The sequence below is a fragment of the Tachysurus fulvidraco genome, chromosome 11, assembly GCF_022655615.1.
Source record: "Tachysurus fulvidraco isolate hzauxx_2018 chromosome 11, HZAU_PFXX_2.0, whole genome shotgun sequence".
NCBI lineage: Eukaryota > Metazoa > Chordata > Actinopteri > Siluriformes > Bagridae > Tachysurus > Tachysurus fulvidraco.
In genome coordinates, this window is record NC_062528.1 from 4,694,269 (window position 1) to 4,707,358 (window position 13,090).

A 13,090-nucleotide genomic window follows, 5' to 3' on the forward strand; every position below is an offset into this window, starting at 1 on the left:
CTGGACAATCTAAAGCATGTTTCTGGGTTGTTTAACCCTTTTTTGTGTAGTCTTTGTGTTCTTTCATAGTTTGGTGTTTTGGATGTCTACAGTATTAATATACAATGTTACAATGTTGAAAAAGATAAAAGAAAAAACACTGAAGGGACTAGGTGTGCACAAACCTTTGACTGATGCCATTATATATATTTTAATATTTAATATGCCATTTTTGCTATTAGTTAGAAACTGAATTCTTAAAAATATATCTGACAGCCATTTGCTGCAGCTCTGGATAAAATTATTCACCACTGAGGATTGCAAATACGATAATTTTTTATTTGTTGGCAGAAACATGAGCTTAAATATCATATATTTAAAGAATTATTTTCAACTCGACACGCAAAAAATGATGTGCTGAAACTGGAGTCATAAAGCAAGCATGTGTAAGGATTTTACTAGCTAGTTATCACTTCTACTAAAGACTACAGCATTGTTACATTATTATTATAATCTTATTATGTGGAGGACAGCACATATTAGTCTCTGTGGAAATATGTATATATATGAATGTATATTGTCATTTGTTTCCTGTAAGAATGTGAGTTAACAAAAGTATCAATTATTGTGTGCTTGTGTCTTTATTGTATCTCAGCAGGTTCAACTCTCCATGGATCCTGGTAGTGGTTAAAACTGATCACTTGGCAGTGAAACTCAGTTAATGCATGTGGCATTGGCTCGACCTCCTGCCACTCACTCTGCCCAATGTCATAAACCTGCACTTCATCTGTGATCTCGTCAGGAGAATAATCCCCTCCTAGGATGTAGATTTTTTCCTGCACACCAATGGCACCTGCATTAAAACCTGCACACTCAAAAGAGGCCTCGATCTTCCAGACACAGGTGTCTGGACAAAAACTGTACACCTTATATGTGGACAGATCACACAGGTAGAGTGTTGTCTTAATAGACACAGCTTTAACAAGGGTGGCATGAAAGAACTGGCCAAACTCTGGTAGCAGCTGGCACCATTCATTAGCTTCAGCATCATAGCGGAAAAAACAGTCCAGTGTTGGGTTGAAAGCATCAGAAGTCTCCAGCTCTGAGCCCAGAGTGTAGATAATGGTGCCACACACTGCGGTCTCTGGGAAGTAGATCCGGTGTGGTAATGGACTCACAGACTTCCATGTGTTCCCTAGGGGGTCATAGCACTCCACATCAAGGAGGCCATGCATTCCCAGACTTTTACCACCAATGACATAAATATGGTGCAGGGCTGCGACAGAGACATGCATGGTTCGTGGGCATTGCATGGGCTGGATTTCTACAAATTTTCCAGTGACAGGAGAGTAGCACCATGCTTCCCTCACAGCCTCATGCTCAGGCTCAGCAATATGAAGTCTCACCGTCCTGCAACATTTCCCATGGCATCCTCCAATGACAAACAACTTCTCTCCAATACTGGTAATGGATGAGCCAGGGAGGTCTGCAAGCCCAGAGTTCGGCAGCTGGTGCCACTGTCTGGCTGACACATTGTAGCAGAATGTGTGGCGTTTCTCACCATTTTCCTCTGTTTTGTGCACATAGATGTAGCTGGATATTGTGGATGGACGGGCATCTGTAAAAAGTCCATTAAAGTCTGTCACTTCTGCCAATGCTTTCATCACTGCTCTGGAACAGTCATCATTGTCCAGTATCAGTACTTCAGACTGGCCTATTTCCTCTAATTTAGCAGGGGGAAGGTGGTGCAGTCTGATGTGAGTGAGAAGCTCAGGAAATAAACTACGTCGATTTTGCTGGTCATGCTGAGTCCACAGGATCAATGATCGCAGTGCACTTTCTTCGTCTGGCACACTGAGTGTATCTGAGGCTAGGCAGTGCCGCAAGATTCCTGCAGGCATCTCCAGGAAGTCTGGACTGGAGGAAAGTGCATGGAAGTTTGCCATCACAAACTCACTAGCATAGTGCAGTAGGCGGGATGAGCCGTATCCCTCAGCGATGGCCAACAAGTGAAGGCAGTTAAAGAGGTCAAGCGTCTGGATCAAAAATTCACTACAGGCCTGCGAGAGCGCACTCACCTGCAAACAAATATTAATGATTAATATCAATAATTACATAATAAATCTGCACTATATTATACGTAATACTCAGGAAAGATTTTTATTATTCTTTACAAATAGTAACAGCATTTTGGCCAATAAATAATATTAGTATATAGATTTTTTAACAAATTTAAATCTATCCAAAATCTATGCAAAAAACTCAATTAAATTCTGACTAATCTGACTGTTAGTCTTCTCACATAGTGGAAAATCAGTAAATAGTATATCTCTCATAGTGGGAATCAGAAAACAGTATGTTTTTCCATGCAAATCTCATTAAATAAACTTGGAAAATGCTAAGATAAATAAATACTAAATTAATTTTGAATTAAAGTAGGGATATAATAATAAATCTTTGACATTGTTACAACCATTTAAAAAAATAATTTATATATCTGAATTTCCTTAAAAAGTCTCTTTTTCTCTGTGTGATTATGGTTAATTCATTCCTCAGGAAATTTCAGTGGTCATAAATGCTCTTAAGAAAAAAATAATATTTTTTGAAAATGTAAAAATGAAAATATGTCCAATGGATTGTTATAATTTATGAAACTGAAGGGAATCATGACCGAAGCCCCTCATCAGAACAAAAGTCACTGGAAAATACAGGTTGTAATCTTTTTAGTAGAATATTATATTAATCATGATCAGCCTATTTGAGTTGGTATGTGCCACTGACCTGACTATAAACTGGTTGAGTGAGTGTATATGGCTCTAAAAGTTGTAATGTTTTCTTGTGACAGTTCTTTGTAATGTGTCACCTGTAAAAAAGATGACAGATGGAAAAGCATGTCCACGTTTTCTTCAATGATTTCCATCTGGCCCAAGTATGCAAAGTCCAGAAAGCTGCGTACAGCCTCTGGGGAGAGATTACTCAGTGTGACCAAGCCACCATCGCATTCTATCATGTTTACCTCAAACATGGCCCTGTGATGAAAAATGGTAAAATGATCATTGTATATTTGACAATAAGCCAAGGGCTTTTGAGTAATAATCATGTTTTGTCACATGGATGTTGTATAAAGCAATTGAGTGCATACTTACAAAATTTTTTTTACTAATAACTATACAGGTTCATTATCAGCCTATATTGATTAGAAAAAAAATTTAAGTTCATTGTTGTAGATCATGCAATTGTAAAATTAGAAAGTATAAGGTATACCTTATACTTTCTAATTTTACAATTGCATGATCTACAACAATGAACTTAATTTTTTTTTCTAATCAGTATAGGCTGATAAGACAATTCTATTAATAGGATCTGTAGAATATTCTTACTTGAAGAAGTCGCTGCAAGCAGCAAGGACACAGCGATGACATGGCAAGATCTCACCCTGAACTTGAATGTGGAAATCGAAAAGCATTCCTTTGTCACGGAATGTGCATAAAACTTTGAGGATCTGGTCACCATGACCTTCAGAAACCAGCAGCATTGAACGCTGTTCTGAGATGCTGTTACTCACAGGGCGGGCCACACCTGACACAAACTCTTCATCCATGTAGGCTCTGAGGAGATGGAGGAAATAGAGAAAAAAGTAGATTTTACACTGCAATGAACATATATGCAGTGTAATTTTTTAAATGTCTAGTTCACTTCTTTAGTTATACACTGAAGGTATGAGGCTAATCTTGCTATCAAGTAATGGAAGGATTATGGTTGTATGTGTAACTTTTTTTTTCACTACCAGCTTGGTGAAGATTTTTTTGTCTCAGTCGGGATTGTTGATAACACACTAATGACTATAAACATAAAAAAATTGACAGTCAGAGAAAAAACTCACACTGAATCACTTTCTTCCTCTTGTTAGGGATATCACTGGAAGTGAATGTGTGATTATTTAGACATGCATTTTACATTATGCTAAATTGTAGGCTATAAGCATCCATAGGAACAACGTTTGCTGAATTCACCAGCATTCCCAGGTAAATAAAAAGTGCATGTCGTGATTAACATTAACAATAAACAGCTGCTCGGTAACTATGTGAAAGCGTGGAACGGAAAATGCATAATAGTAATTTCAAGGAAACACAGAGCTGTAATTTTTTACCCAAACAAATGCATGAATGTACATGAAGAAAAATAACAGCTAGCCATTACCGTTTCAGCACCACAGACAGCCGCGTTACCGCGCATGCGGACTGCCGAGTTAAGACATGACGTCAGACTCACGGGGCGCAAATTCCGCTGAGCAGGAGGGAGTTTTTATTTCCAATGAGATGCGTCTAATTATATAACATTTACGTGTACATATAACGATAACGTGTACGATACGATAACAAAAAAGTAGGCCAACCAGAAAGCATTAAACTTTAAAAAAAAAGCACAGTAGCATTTTTCTACAAGTTTTGTGGACAACACATTTCCCGTGACTGAAAAGTAAAAGTGGGGTAGGACATAAAGGAAGTTTCACCAGCTTTCTATATGCCGCCATCCAAAGTCTCAGCCATGATGGAAATTTAGAGCATATACGCAAATTTCAATTTCGGCTGAAAGAAAACTCTAACCAACGGCGTCGATTTGGGTAGGGACGGTAGGGACCAATATCCAGGGAACACTCAATTGTCTCTAGCAATAATTCGACCAAGCCTATGTATATTTATACATAACCACTGATATCCGTCTGTGTCATGTGCTTTTTTTACTTATTTCATTTAACATTTATCCAGGAATCATTAAATAAGATAAATATTTTACAACGGCGTTCTGTAAAAAAATAGCGAAACTTGTGGAACACAAACGGTTAACAGATTTACCACCTACAATGAATCCCGCTTCTGTAACTCACCTCTCTAAAATGATTGGCCTTTGCCTTTTTTGAGTCCCGCCTCTGTAACCCACGTCGCTGTTTGATTGGCTGTGTCTTTCTCGCTAATGTGTTGAGGTCGGCTGCAGCTATATTCCGTTGTATGAAGCAATATGCAACGTGATTATGCAGGTTACCGGTATGTGATTAAGAAAGTATTCTTATAACAACAGTTTTATGCACAAAATACGGGGAATGTTGTCCCCACCAATGTCAAATAAATTATGTCCCCACCAATGTCAAAATCAAACTTTCGCCATTGACTCTAACGCAGTTGTCAAAAATACAACGATAAAGATGTCGATAAAGATCCAGTAAACAAAGCGACACAATAAGTAATTTCTAGCTGTGGCGTGCACGGGCCGGGGGGGGGGGGGGGTTCAAGCCCCTGCCCCTTTTGTCTAAAAGTGTAAAGTGCCCCTCTCTTATTATTATTAGTAGTATTATTATTATAAATAACAATACACTTCTATGCCATTTGCCAGTAACAGTAATAACAAAAAAAATAAAAAATTTAGGCGGATGTATTTACGCGGAGGTGGAGGTTTTGAGGTTTGAGAGAATTAAAGCATAAAATATCACACCGATAGGCACGGGCAAGAGTATAAAGGTTTCACGGTTTATTGCGTTCAGCTTTGCAGAAGGACCCAACACTCTACGTCTAAAATCAGAGAGGAAGGGTTATTATTGATAACATCAGGATTTTATAGACAGGAAAAAAATAAAACAGGACATGTGAAACCAAAACATCATCCACCATTGGTTTACAAGCATCGTCTGCTCATCTTCTGACCAAACTAATCCCACGGGAACAGAAATGGTCTCACAGGAAAAGTCTGATTAAAAGCAGTTTTAGGAAGAAACAACTGAAATCTCTAGTCACAATAACTACCTATGGGAAGTAAAGAACTATGGGAAATAACGCTATGGGAACTATGGGAAATAATGGGAACTATGGGAAATAAAGAAGCATAGAAGGACAGATTCATGTGAACAGATTCATGTGATCTCTAAAGTAAAAAGTATTACTCGATTGCTGCCACGTTTCTGACATTGACGTCTTTTTTTTATCCAAGGCCATTAATAGGCACTAGCATAGTTTAGAATGTGCTCATGTCATTAGCTCAAGGAAATGCATTTAGTGAAATAAAATCTAATTCCACGTCCAATTCTAATTTAAAACACATTTATATCTTTGATTTAATGATAGCTAACGCTTCATCCATGTAATACAAATAAAGTTTTCAATATCAACAAAACTAATCATGAATTCAACATGATTAACTTATTGATTCTCACTGTTATCATCAAAGGGAGGTACCAGATAGCAGAGAGATAACAGCTGCAGGAGCAGATATTGAATACCACATTCAGGGTACAAGTGAACAAGACATTAACCAATCCTTATTGGCATTACAGTTTCCAACAGACCCAGCTCATGTTGATCAGCTTAAAATACAGGTTAATAGAGACTACATACAATTCTGCTGCTCTCTTGGACCATGTAGCTGGCTTTCCAAAAAATCCACAAGGACGGTCTTTTCAGAGCCAGTGTTATTACTGGTAACAAATGGCTGGAGTATTCCCTGGAAAAAGATGCCATGTATTGCTTTAGTTATCTCTTTTTGACAGAAGACAAGTTTAAAGCCAGGACTGCATGGAGTGTCAACTGGAGGAAGGCTGTGTAAAGTGGAGTTGTCAACTGGAGGAAGGCTGTTGAAAATATCCATGAGCATTCAGCCACTGAAGCCCATATGATCAGTATGGTGAGGTGGGCCAACTATAGAAAAGGGCCTAAAGGTAACTAACTAAAGGCCTAACTAAAGTTGAAGCTTTTAAAGCTCAGGCTGCAGAATGTGGGTTACAAAATGAAAAAGAAAGACAGAAGAACAGAGAAATCCAGTTTCGCTTAATAGACATCACAGTATATTTGGCAAGACAAGGACTGGCATTTAGGGGACATGACAAAAGCAGCACCAGTTCTAACAGAGGAAACTTCCTTGAGCTTGTGCACCTCTTAGCAGAAAATGACAGTGTCCTCGGAATGCATCTTGAGCATTTACAGATCACTCAATCCCAAAAGAAGAAGGCACAGGTGACACTTTTATCCAACAGGACACAAAATGACCTGATACAATCTCTTGGAACACAAGTGAGAAATGTCATTCTGAAAGAGATTAATGAGGCCAAGATATTTTCAATTCTTCTGAATGAAACTACAGAGCAATTATCCTTTTATCCATTATCCACTCCAAGCATAGCCTATAGGCTATGATGGTGCAGCCAACATGAGTGCTTGTTACAAGGGGCTGCAGGCTATAATTCAGAGGCAAAATGATAAAGCACTCTTTGTGCACTGCCACACACACTGTTTAAACTTAGTGTTAGTGGGGTGACAGAGAAGCTCAGACGATTCAAATGAAAGGATAATAGTTCAACTGGCATTATCTTCAAATGCTTACACAGTCTGACAGTAGCATCCAAATGGTCAAAAGGAGTAGAACCTGGTGATGCTGAACTTGTCAGTTAGTAAGTTCTACAGGATTGAGGGAGAGAAGGTCTTCACAGAACTTAAAGTGTTTCATGCATCCTACTCCTTCACCAAAAGGAAATGCTAAAGTGCCTAAAAGACAATGAGAATGAGTCTGTTTTCCCCTTTGTAGAAGCCTGCATTCTGATTTCCGTTATAAGATTATTATTATTATTATTATTATTATTATTATTATTATTATTATTATTATTATTATTATTATTATTAGACAAAAATTTATTTAAAAAAATGCGGCCCAGGGCGTTCGAGCCACATGCACCAAATTCAGATATGTCGTAGACCCTGTTCTGAAGTTTGTTGCTTCTATTTTTCTAAGAGATCAGAATTTCGGCATTCCCGGTACGGAAGCTCAAAGTGGCCTTTTTTCCCATAGACTTCCATTATAAACTTTTGAGGTTTGTAACTTGGCAAGTTTTCGAGCGATTTACACAGAACTCAGACAGGTTCTTTAAGACCTTACTCCGGACGAGGTTTTTATTTCGGAGTTCCGACGGAATTTTCGGTTTTCCCGTAGTCGACGATCGAACATCCCATAGACTTGAATAGGGAATTCCGAAAAGTCCTCTAAGCTCTCAAACACACAATACATCCAACATTAAGAAACATTACTGTTCTATGCAGTATAATAAGTAGAATCCCATAATGACTGCAGTATTGATATGAAATGTACAAACCCTCAGTAGCCACTTTTTGCCAAAAGTATTGGCACTCAACCGGGTATTCTGGTGACGTCACTTGACACCACATGACGTCACGTGTAGCCCCGCCCCCAAAACAAGCGAAATCAAATATTTACACAACATGGACATGTGACATATCAAAACACTCAGCACAATGAGGGGAACTGCACCATGGGTATTCTGGTCACGTCACGTGACGTCACGTGTAGCCCCGCCCCCAAAACAAGCGAAATCAAAAATTTACACAAGATGGACATGTGACATATCAAAACACTCAGCACAATGAGGTGAACTGCCCCATGGGTATTATAGTCACATCACGTGACGTCACGTGATGTCACATGTAGCCCCGCCCCAAAAACAAGCAAAATTTAAATTTTGCACAACATGGACATGTGACATATCAAAACACTCAGCACAATGAGGGGAACTGCACCATGGGTATTATGGTCACGTCACGTGATGTCACGTGTAGCCCCGGCCCTAAAACCAGCGAAATCAAAAATTTGCACAACATACACATGTGACATATCAAAACACTCAGCACAATGAGGGGAACTACCTCATGGGTATTCGGATCATGTCACATGCTCATGTTCGCTCACCTCCAAAAGTATTGGCACCCTAGCGGTCCAGTAGCTTTCACAATGTTTCTGTCCACTCGCCTCCAAAATGCACCGGCTTTTGCGAATACTTGCACCGTCAAAGCCAACATCAAAGTTTGTCGCGATGAACTTTACAAATCTAGTTATTATTATTCTTCTTAGACAAAAATTTATTTAAAAAAATGCGGCCTAGGGCGTTCGAGCCACATGCACCAAATTTGGATATGTCGTAGACCCTGGTCTGAAGTTTCTTGCTTCTATTTTTCTAAGCGATCGGAATGCTGGCATTCCCGGTACGGAAGCTCAAAGTGGCCTTTTTTCCCATAGACTTCCATTATAAAATTTTGAGGTTTAGAACTCGGCAAGTTTTTGAGCGATTTACACGGAACTCGGACAGGTTCTTTAGGATCTTACTCCGGACAAAGTTTTTATTTCAGACTGTCGACGGAATTTTCGGTTTTCCGGTAGTCGACGATCAAACATCCCATAGACTTGATTGGGGAATTCCAAAAATTCCTCTAAGCTCTCACACACACAGCATGCGCAGAGCTCAGGCACAGCTTCTCTCTCTGTGATCCACACAGTATAATAATAAGTAGAATCCCATAATGACTGCAGTATTGACATGAAATGTCCAAACCCTCAGTAGCCACTTTTTGCCAAAAGTATTGGCACCCCACCGGATATTCTGGTGACGTCACGTGTAGCCCTGCCCCCCAAAACAAGCGAAATCAAAAATTTGCACAACATGGACATGTGACATATCAAAACACTCAGCACAATGAGGGGAACTGCCCCACGGGTGTTCTGGTGACGTCACGTGACGACACGTGTAGCCCTGCCCCAAAACAAGCGAAATCAAAAATTTACACAACATGGACATGTGACATATCAAAACACTCAGCCCAATGAGGGGAACTGCCCCATGGGTATTCTGGTCACGTCACGTGACGTCACATGTAGCCCCGCCCCCAAAACAAGCGAAATTGAAAATTTGCACAACATGGACATGTGACATATCAAAACACTCAGCACTATGAGAGGAACTACCTCACGGGTATTCGGATCACGTCACATGCTCATATCCGCTCACCTCCAATAGTATTGGCACTTTAGCGGTCCAGTAGCTTTCACAATCTTTTTGTCAACTCGCCTCCAAAATGCACCGGCCTTTGCGAATACTTGCACCGTCAAAGCCAACATCAAAGTTTGTCGCAACGAACTTTACAAATCTAGTTATTATTATTATTATTATGTTGGCTTTGTAGAAGACAACATTCTGATTTCCGTTATAAGCTTATTATGTTGGCTTTGTAGAAGCCAACATTCTGATTTCCGTTATAAGCTTATTATTATTATTATTATTATTATTATTATTATTATTATTATTATTATTATTATTATTATTATTATTATTAGACAAAAATTTTTTTAAAAAAATGCGGCCTAGGGCGTTCGAGCCACATGCACCAAATTCGGATATGTCGTAGACCCTGGTCTGAAGTTTGTTGCTTCTATTTTTCTAAGCGATCGGATTTCCAGCATTCCCGGTTCGGAAGCTCAAAGTGGCCTTTTTTCCCATAGACTTCCATTATAAACTTCTGAGGATTTGTATTTCGGCAAGTTTTCGAGCGATTTACACCGAACTCGGACAGGTTCTTTAGGACCTTACTCCGGACCAAATTTTTATTTTCGGAGTTCCGATGGAATTTTCGGTTTTCCCGTAGTCGACGATCAAACATCCCATAGACTTGAATAGGGAATTCCGAAAAGTCCTCTAAGCTCTCACACACACACACAATACATCCAACATGAAGAATTGCATGTACTGTTCTATGCAGTATAATAAGCAGAATCCCATAATGACTGCAGTATTGACATGAAATGTCCAAACCCTCAGTAGCCACTTTTTGTCAAAAGTATTGGCACCCCACCGGGTATTCTGGTGACGTCACTCGACACCACATGACGTCACGTGTAGCCCGGCCCTCAAAACAAGCGAAATCAAAAATTTACACAACATGGACATGTGACTTATCAAAACATTCAGCCCAATGAGGGGAACTGCCCCATGGGTATTCTGGTCACGTCACGTGACGTCACGTGTAGTCACGCCCCCTAAACAGGCGCAATCAAAAATTTGCACAACATGAACATGTGACATATCAAAACACTCAGCATACTGAGGGGAACTGCCCCACGGGTATTATGGTCACGTCACATGACGTCACGTGTAGCCCCGCCCCCAAAACAAGAAAAATTTTAAATTTGCACAACATGGACATATCAAAACACTCAGCACAATGAGGGGAACTGCTCCACGGGTATTCTGGTCATGTCACGTGACGTCACGTGAGGTCACGTGTAGCCCCGCCCCCAAAACAAGAGAAATGAAAAATTTGCACAACATGGACATGTGACATATTAAAACACTCAGCACAATGAGGGGAACTGCCCCACGGGTATTATGGTCACGTCACGTAACGTCACGTGATGTCACATGTAGCCCCGCCCCTAAAACAGCAAAATTAAAAATTTGCACAACATGGACATGTGACATATCAAAACACTCAGCACAATGAGGGGAACTGCCCCACGGGTATTATGGTCACGTCACATGACGTCACGTGATGTCACATGTAGCCCCGCCCCAAAAACAAGCAAAATTAAAATTTTGCACAACATGGACATGTGACACATCAAAACACTCAGCACAATGAGGGGAACTGCCCCATGGGTATTATGGTCACGTTACGTGACGTCACGTGATGTCCCATGTAGCCCCGTCCCAAAAACAAGCAAAAAGAAAAATTTGCACAAAATGGACATGTGACATATTAAAACACTCAGCCCAATGAGAGGAACTGCTCCACGGGTATTCTGGTCACGTCACGTGACGTCACGTGAGGTCACGTGTAGCCCCACCCCCAAAACAAGCAAAATTAAAAATTTGCACAAAATGGACATGTGACATATCAAAACACTCAGCACAATGAGGGAAACTGCCCCACGGATATTATGGTCACGTCACGTCACATCACATTATGTCACATGTAGCCCCGTCCCAAAACAAGCAAAATTAAAAATTTGCACAAAATGGACATGTGACATATTAAAACACTCAGCACAATGAGGGGAACTGCCCCACGGATATCATGGTCACATCACGTGACGTCACGTGAGGTCACGTGTAGCCCCACCCCCAAAACAGGTTCTTTAGGACCTTACTCCGGATGAAGTTTTTATTTCGCACTTCCGACGGATTTTTCGGTTTTCTGGTAGTCGACGATCGAACATCCCATAGACTTGAATTGGGAATTCCGAAAATTCCTCTAAGCTCTCACACACACAGCGTGCTCAGGCACGGCTTCTCTCTCTGTGATCCACGCAGTATGATAATAGTAGAATCCCATAATGTCTGCAGTATTGACAAGAAATGTCCAAACCCTCAGTAGCCACTTTTTGCCAAAAGAATTGGCACCCCACCGGATATTCTGGTGACGTCACGTGACGTCACGTGTAGCCCCGCCCACAAAACAAGAGAAATTAAAATTTGCACAACATGGACATATCAAAACACTCAGCATATTGAGGGGAACTGCCCCACCGGGTATTCTGGTCACGTCACGTGACGTCTCGTGAGGTCACGTGACGTCAAGTGAAAATTTAAAATTTGCACAACATGGACATGTGACATATCAAAACACGCTGCACAATGAGTTGAACTACTTCATGGGCATTCGGATCACGCCACATGCTCATGTCCGCTCACCTCCAAAAGTATTGGCACCCTAGCGGTCCAGTAGCTTTCACAGTCTTTCTGTCCACTCACCTCCAAAACTCGCCTCCAACTTGCCCCGTCAAAGCCAACATCAAAGTTTGTTTTGGGATTTTGAGATGTTAAGATTCGCTTCACCTGGCGAACCTCCGCTCGTTGCTGAACAAAATGGACGAACTGTTTCTTCTCAACAGAACAAACAAGGACTTTCACACTCCACTGCTGTGATGAGTGGGATGTTGTTTGGTCCACTAGGTGGCAGTAATGGGTAGTATAAAGGTGGGTGCATTGAGTGAAGAAGTGGAGTAATTTGTATGGGAAGGATGTCGCCGGTGGAATAAAGAAAACCAGTTTATGCAATCTAGAGTTTGTCGTGTTTGTATGATGCCTGACTAATACATGGTACCAAGAGTAGATGCTGTGGAAATTTTTAACACCTTTATCTTTGAGGGGGAGGCAGATAAGATGAAACTGGACAAGGTATTGGAAAAATTTGATGCTCATTGTTTGACAAAGAAGAATGAGACATATGAACGATATGTGTTTAGAGTTCGAATACAGCATGAAGGAGAGGCTTTTGATTGCTTTCTT

General features: G+C 40.4%; 1 protein-coding gene across 5 annotated transcripts; it reads right to left on the reverse strand.

Annotated features, from left to right (window-relative positions):
- Positions 1-328: 328 nt before the first annotated feature.
- kbtbd3 (kelch repeat and BTB (POZ) domain containing 3) lies at positions 329-12,690 on the reverse strand. Of its 5 annotated transcripts, none has more exons than XM_047820251.1 (4): positions 12,554-12,690; positions 3,360-3,587; positions 2,843-3,008; positions 329-2,057 (listed from the first exon to the last, which is right to left on the reverse strand). In XM_047820251.1, the coding sequence occupies exons 1-4, from the start codon at positions 12,592-12,594 to the stop codon at positions 621-623; spliced, it is 1,872 nt and encodes a 623-aa protein (XP_047676207.1). In that variant the 5' UTR covers positions 12,595-12,690; the 3' UTR covers positions 329-620. The 5 variants fall into 5 exon arrangements, with proteins under 5 accessions (XP_047676207.1, XP_047676209.1, XP_026994708.2 ...); XM_047820253.1 differs by lacking the exon at positions 12,554-12,690 and adding an exon at positions 4,180-4,595 and having other exon boundaries at positions 2,843-2,940; XM_027138907.2 differs by lacking the exon at positions 12,554-12,690 and adding an exon at positions 3,863-4,595 and having other exon boundaries at positions 2,843-2,940.
- Positions 12,691-13,090: the final 400 nt, after the last annotated feature.

What these genes read in the sequence shown, in the direction of transcription:
- kbtbd3 (XM_047820251.1), bottom strand. Translation starts at nt 12,594, where the DNA reads ATGTTGGCTTTGACGGGGCAAGTTGGAGGCGAGTTTTGGAG. An exon ending in GCTTGCAGCGACTTCTTCAA is followed by an intron (nt 3,009 to 3,359) that starts GTAAGAATATTC and finishes TTTTCATCACAG; the next exon opens with GGCCATGTTTGAGGTAAACA. An exon ending in ATCTGTCATCTTTTTTACAG is followed by an intron (nt 2,058 to 2,842) that starts GTGACACATTAC and finishes ATTTGTTTGCAG; the next exon opens with GTGAGTGCGCTCTCGCAGGC.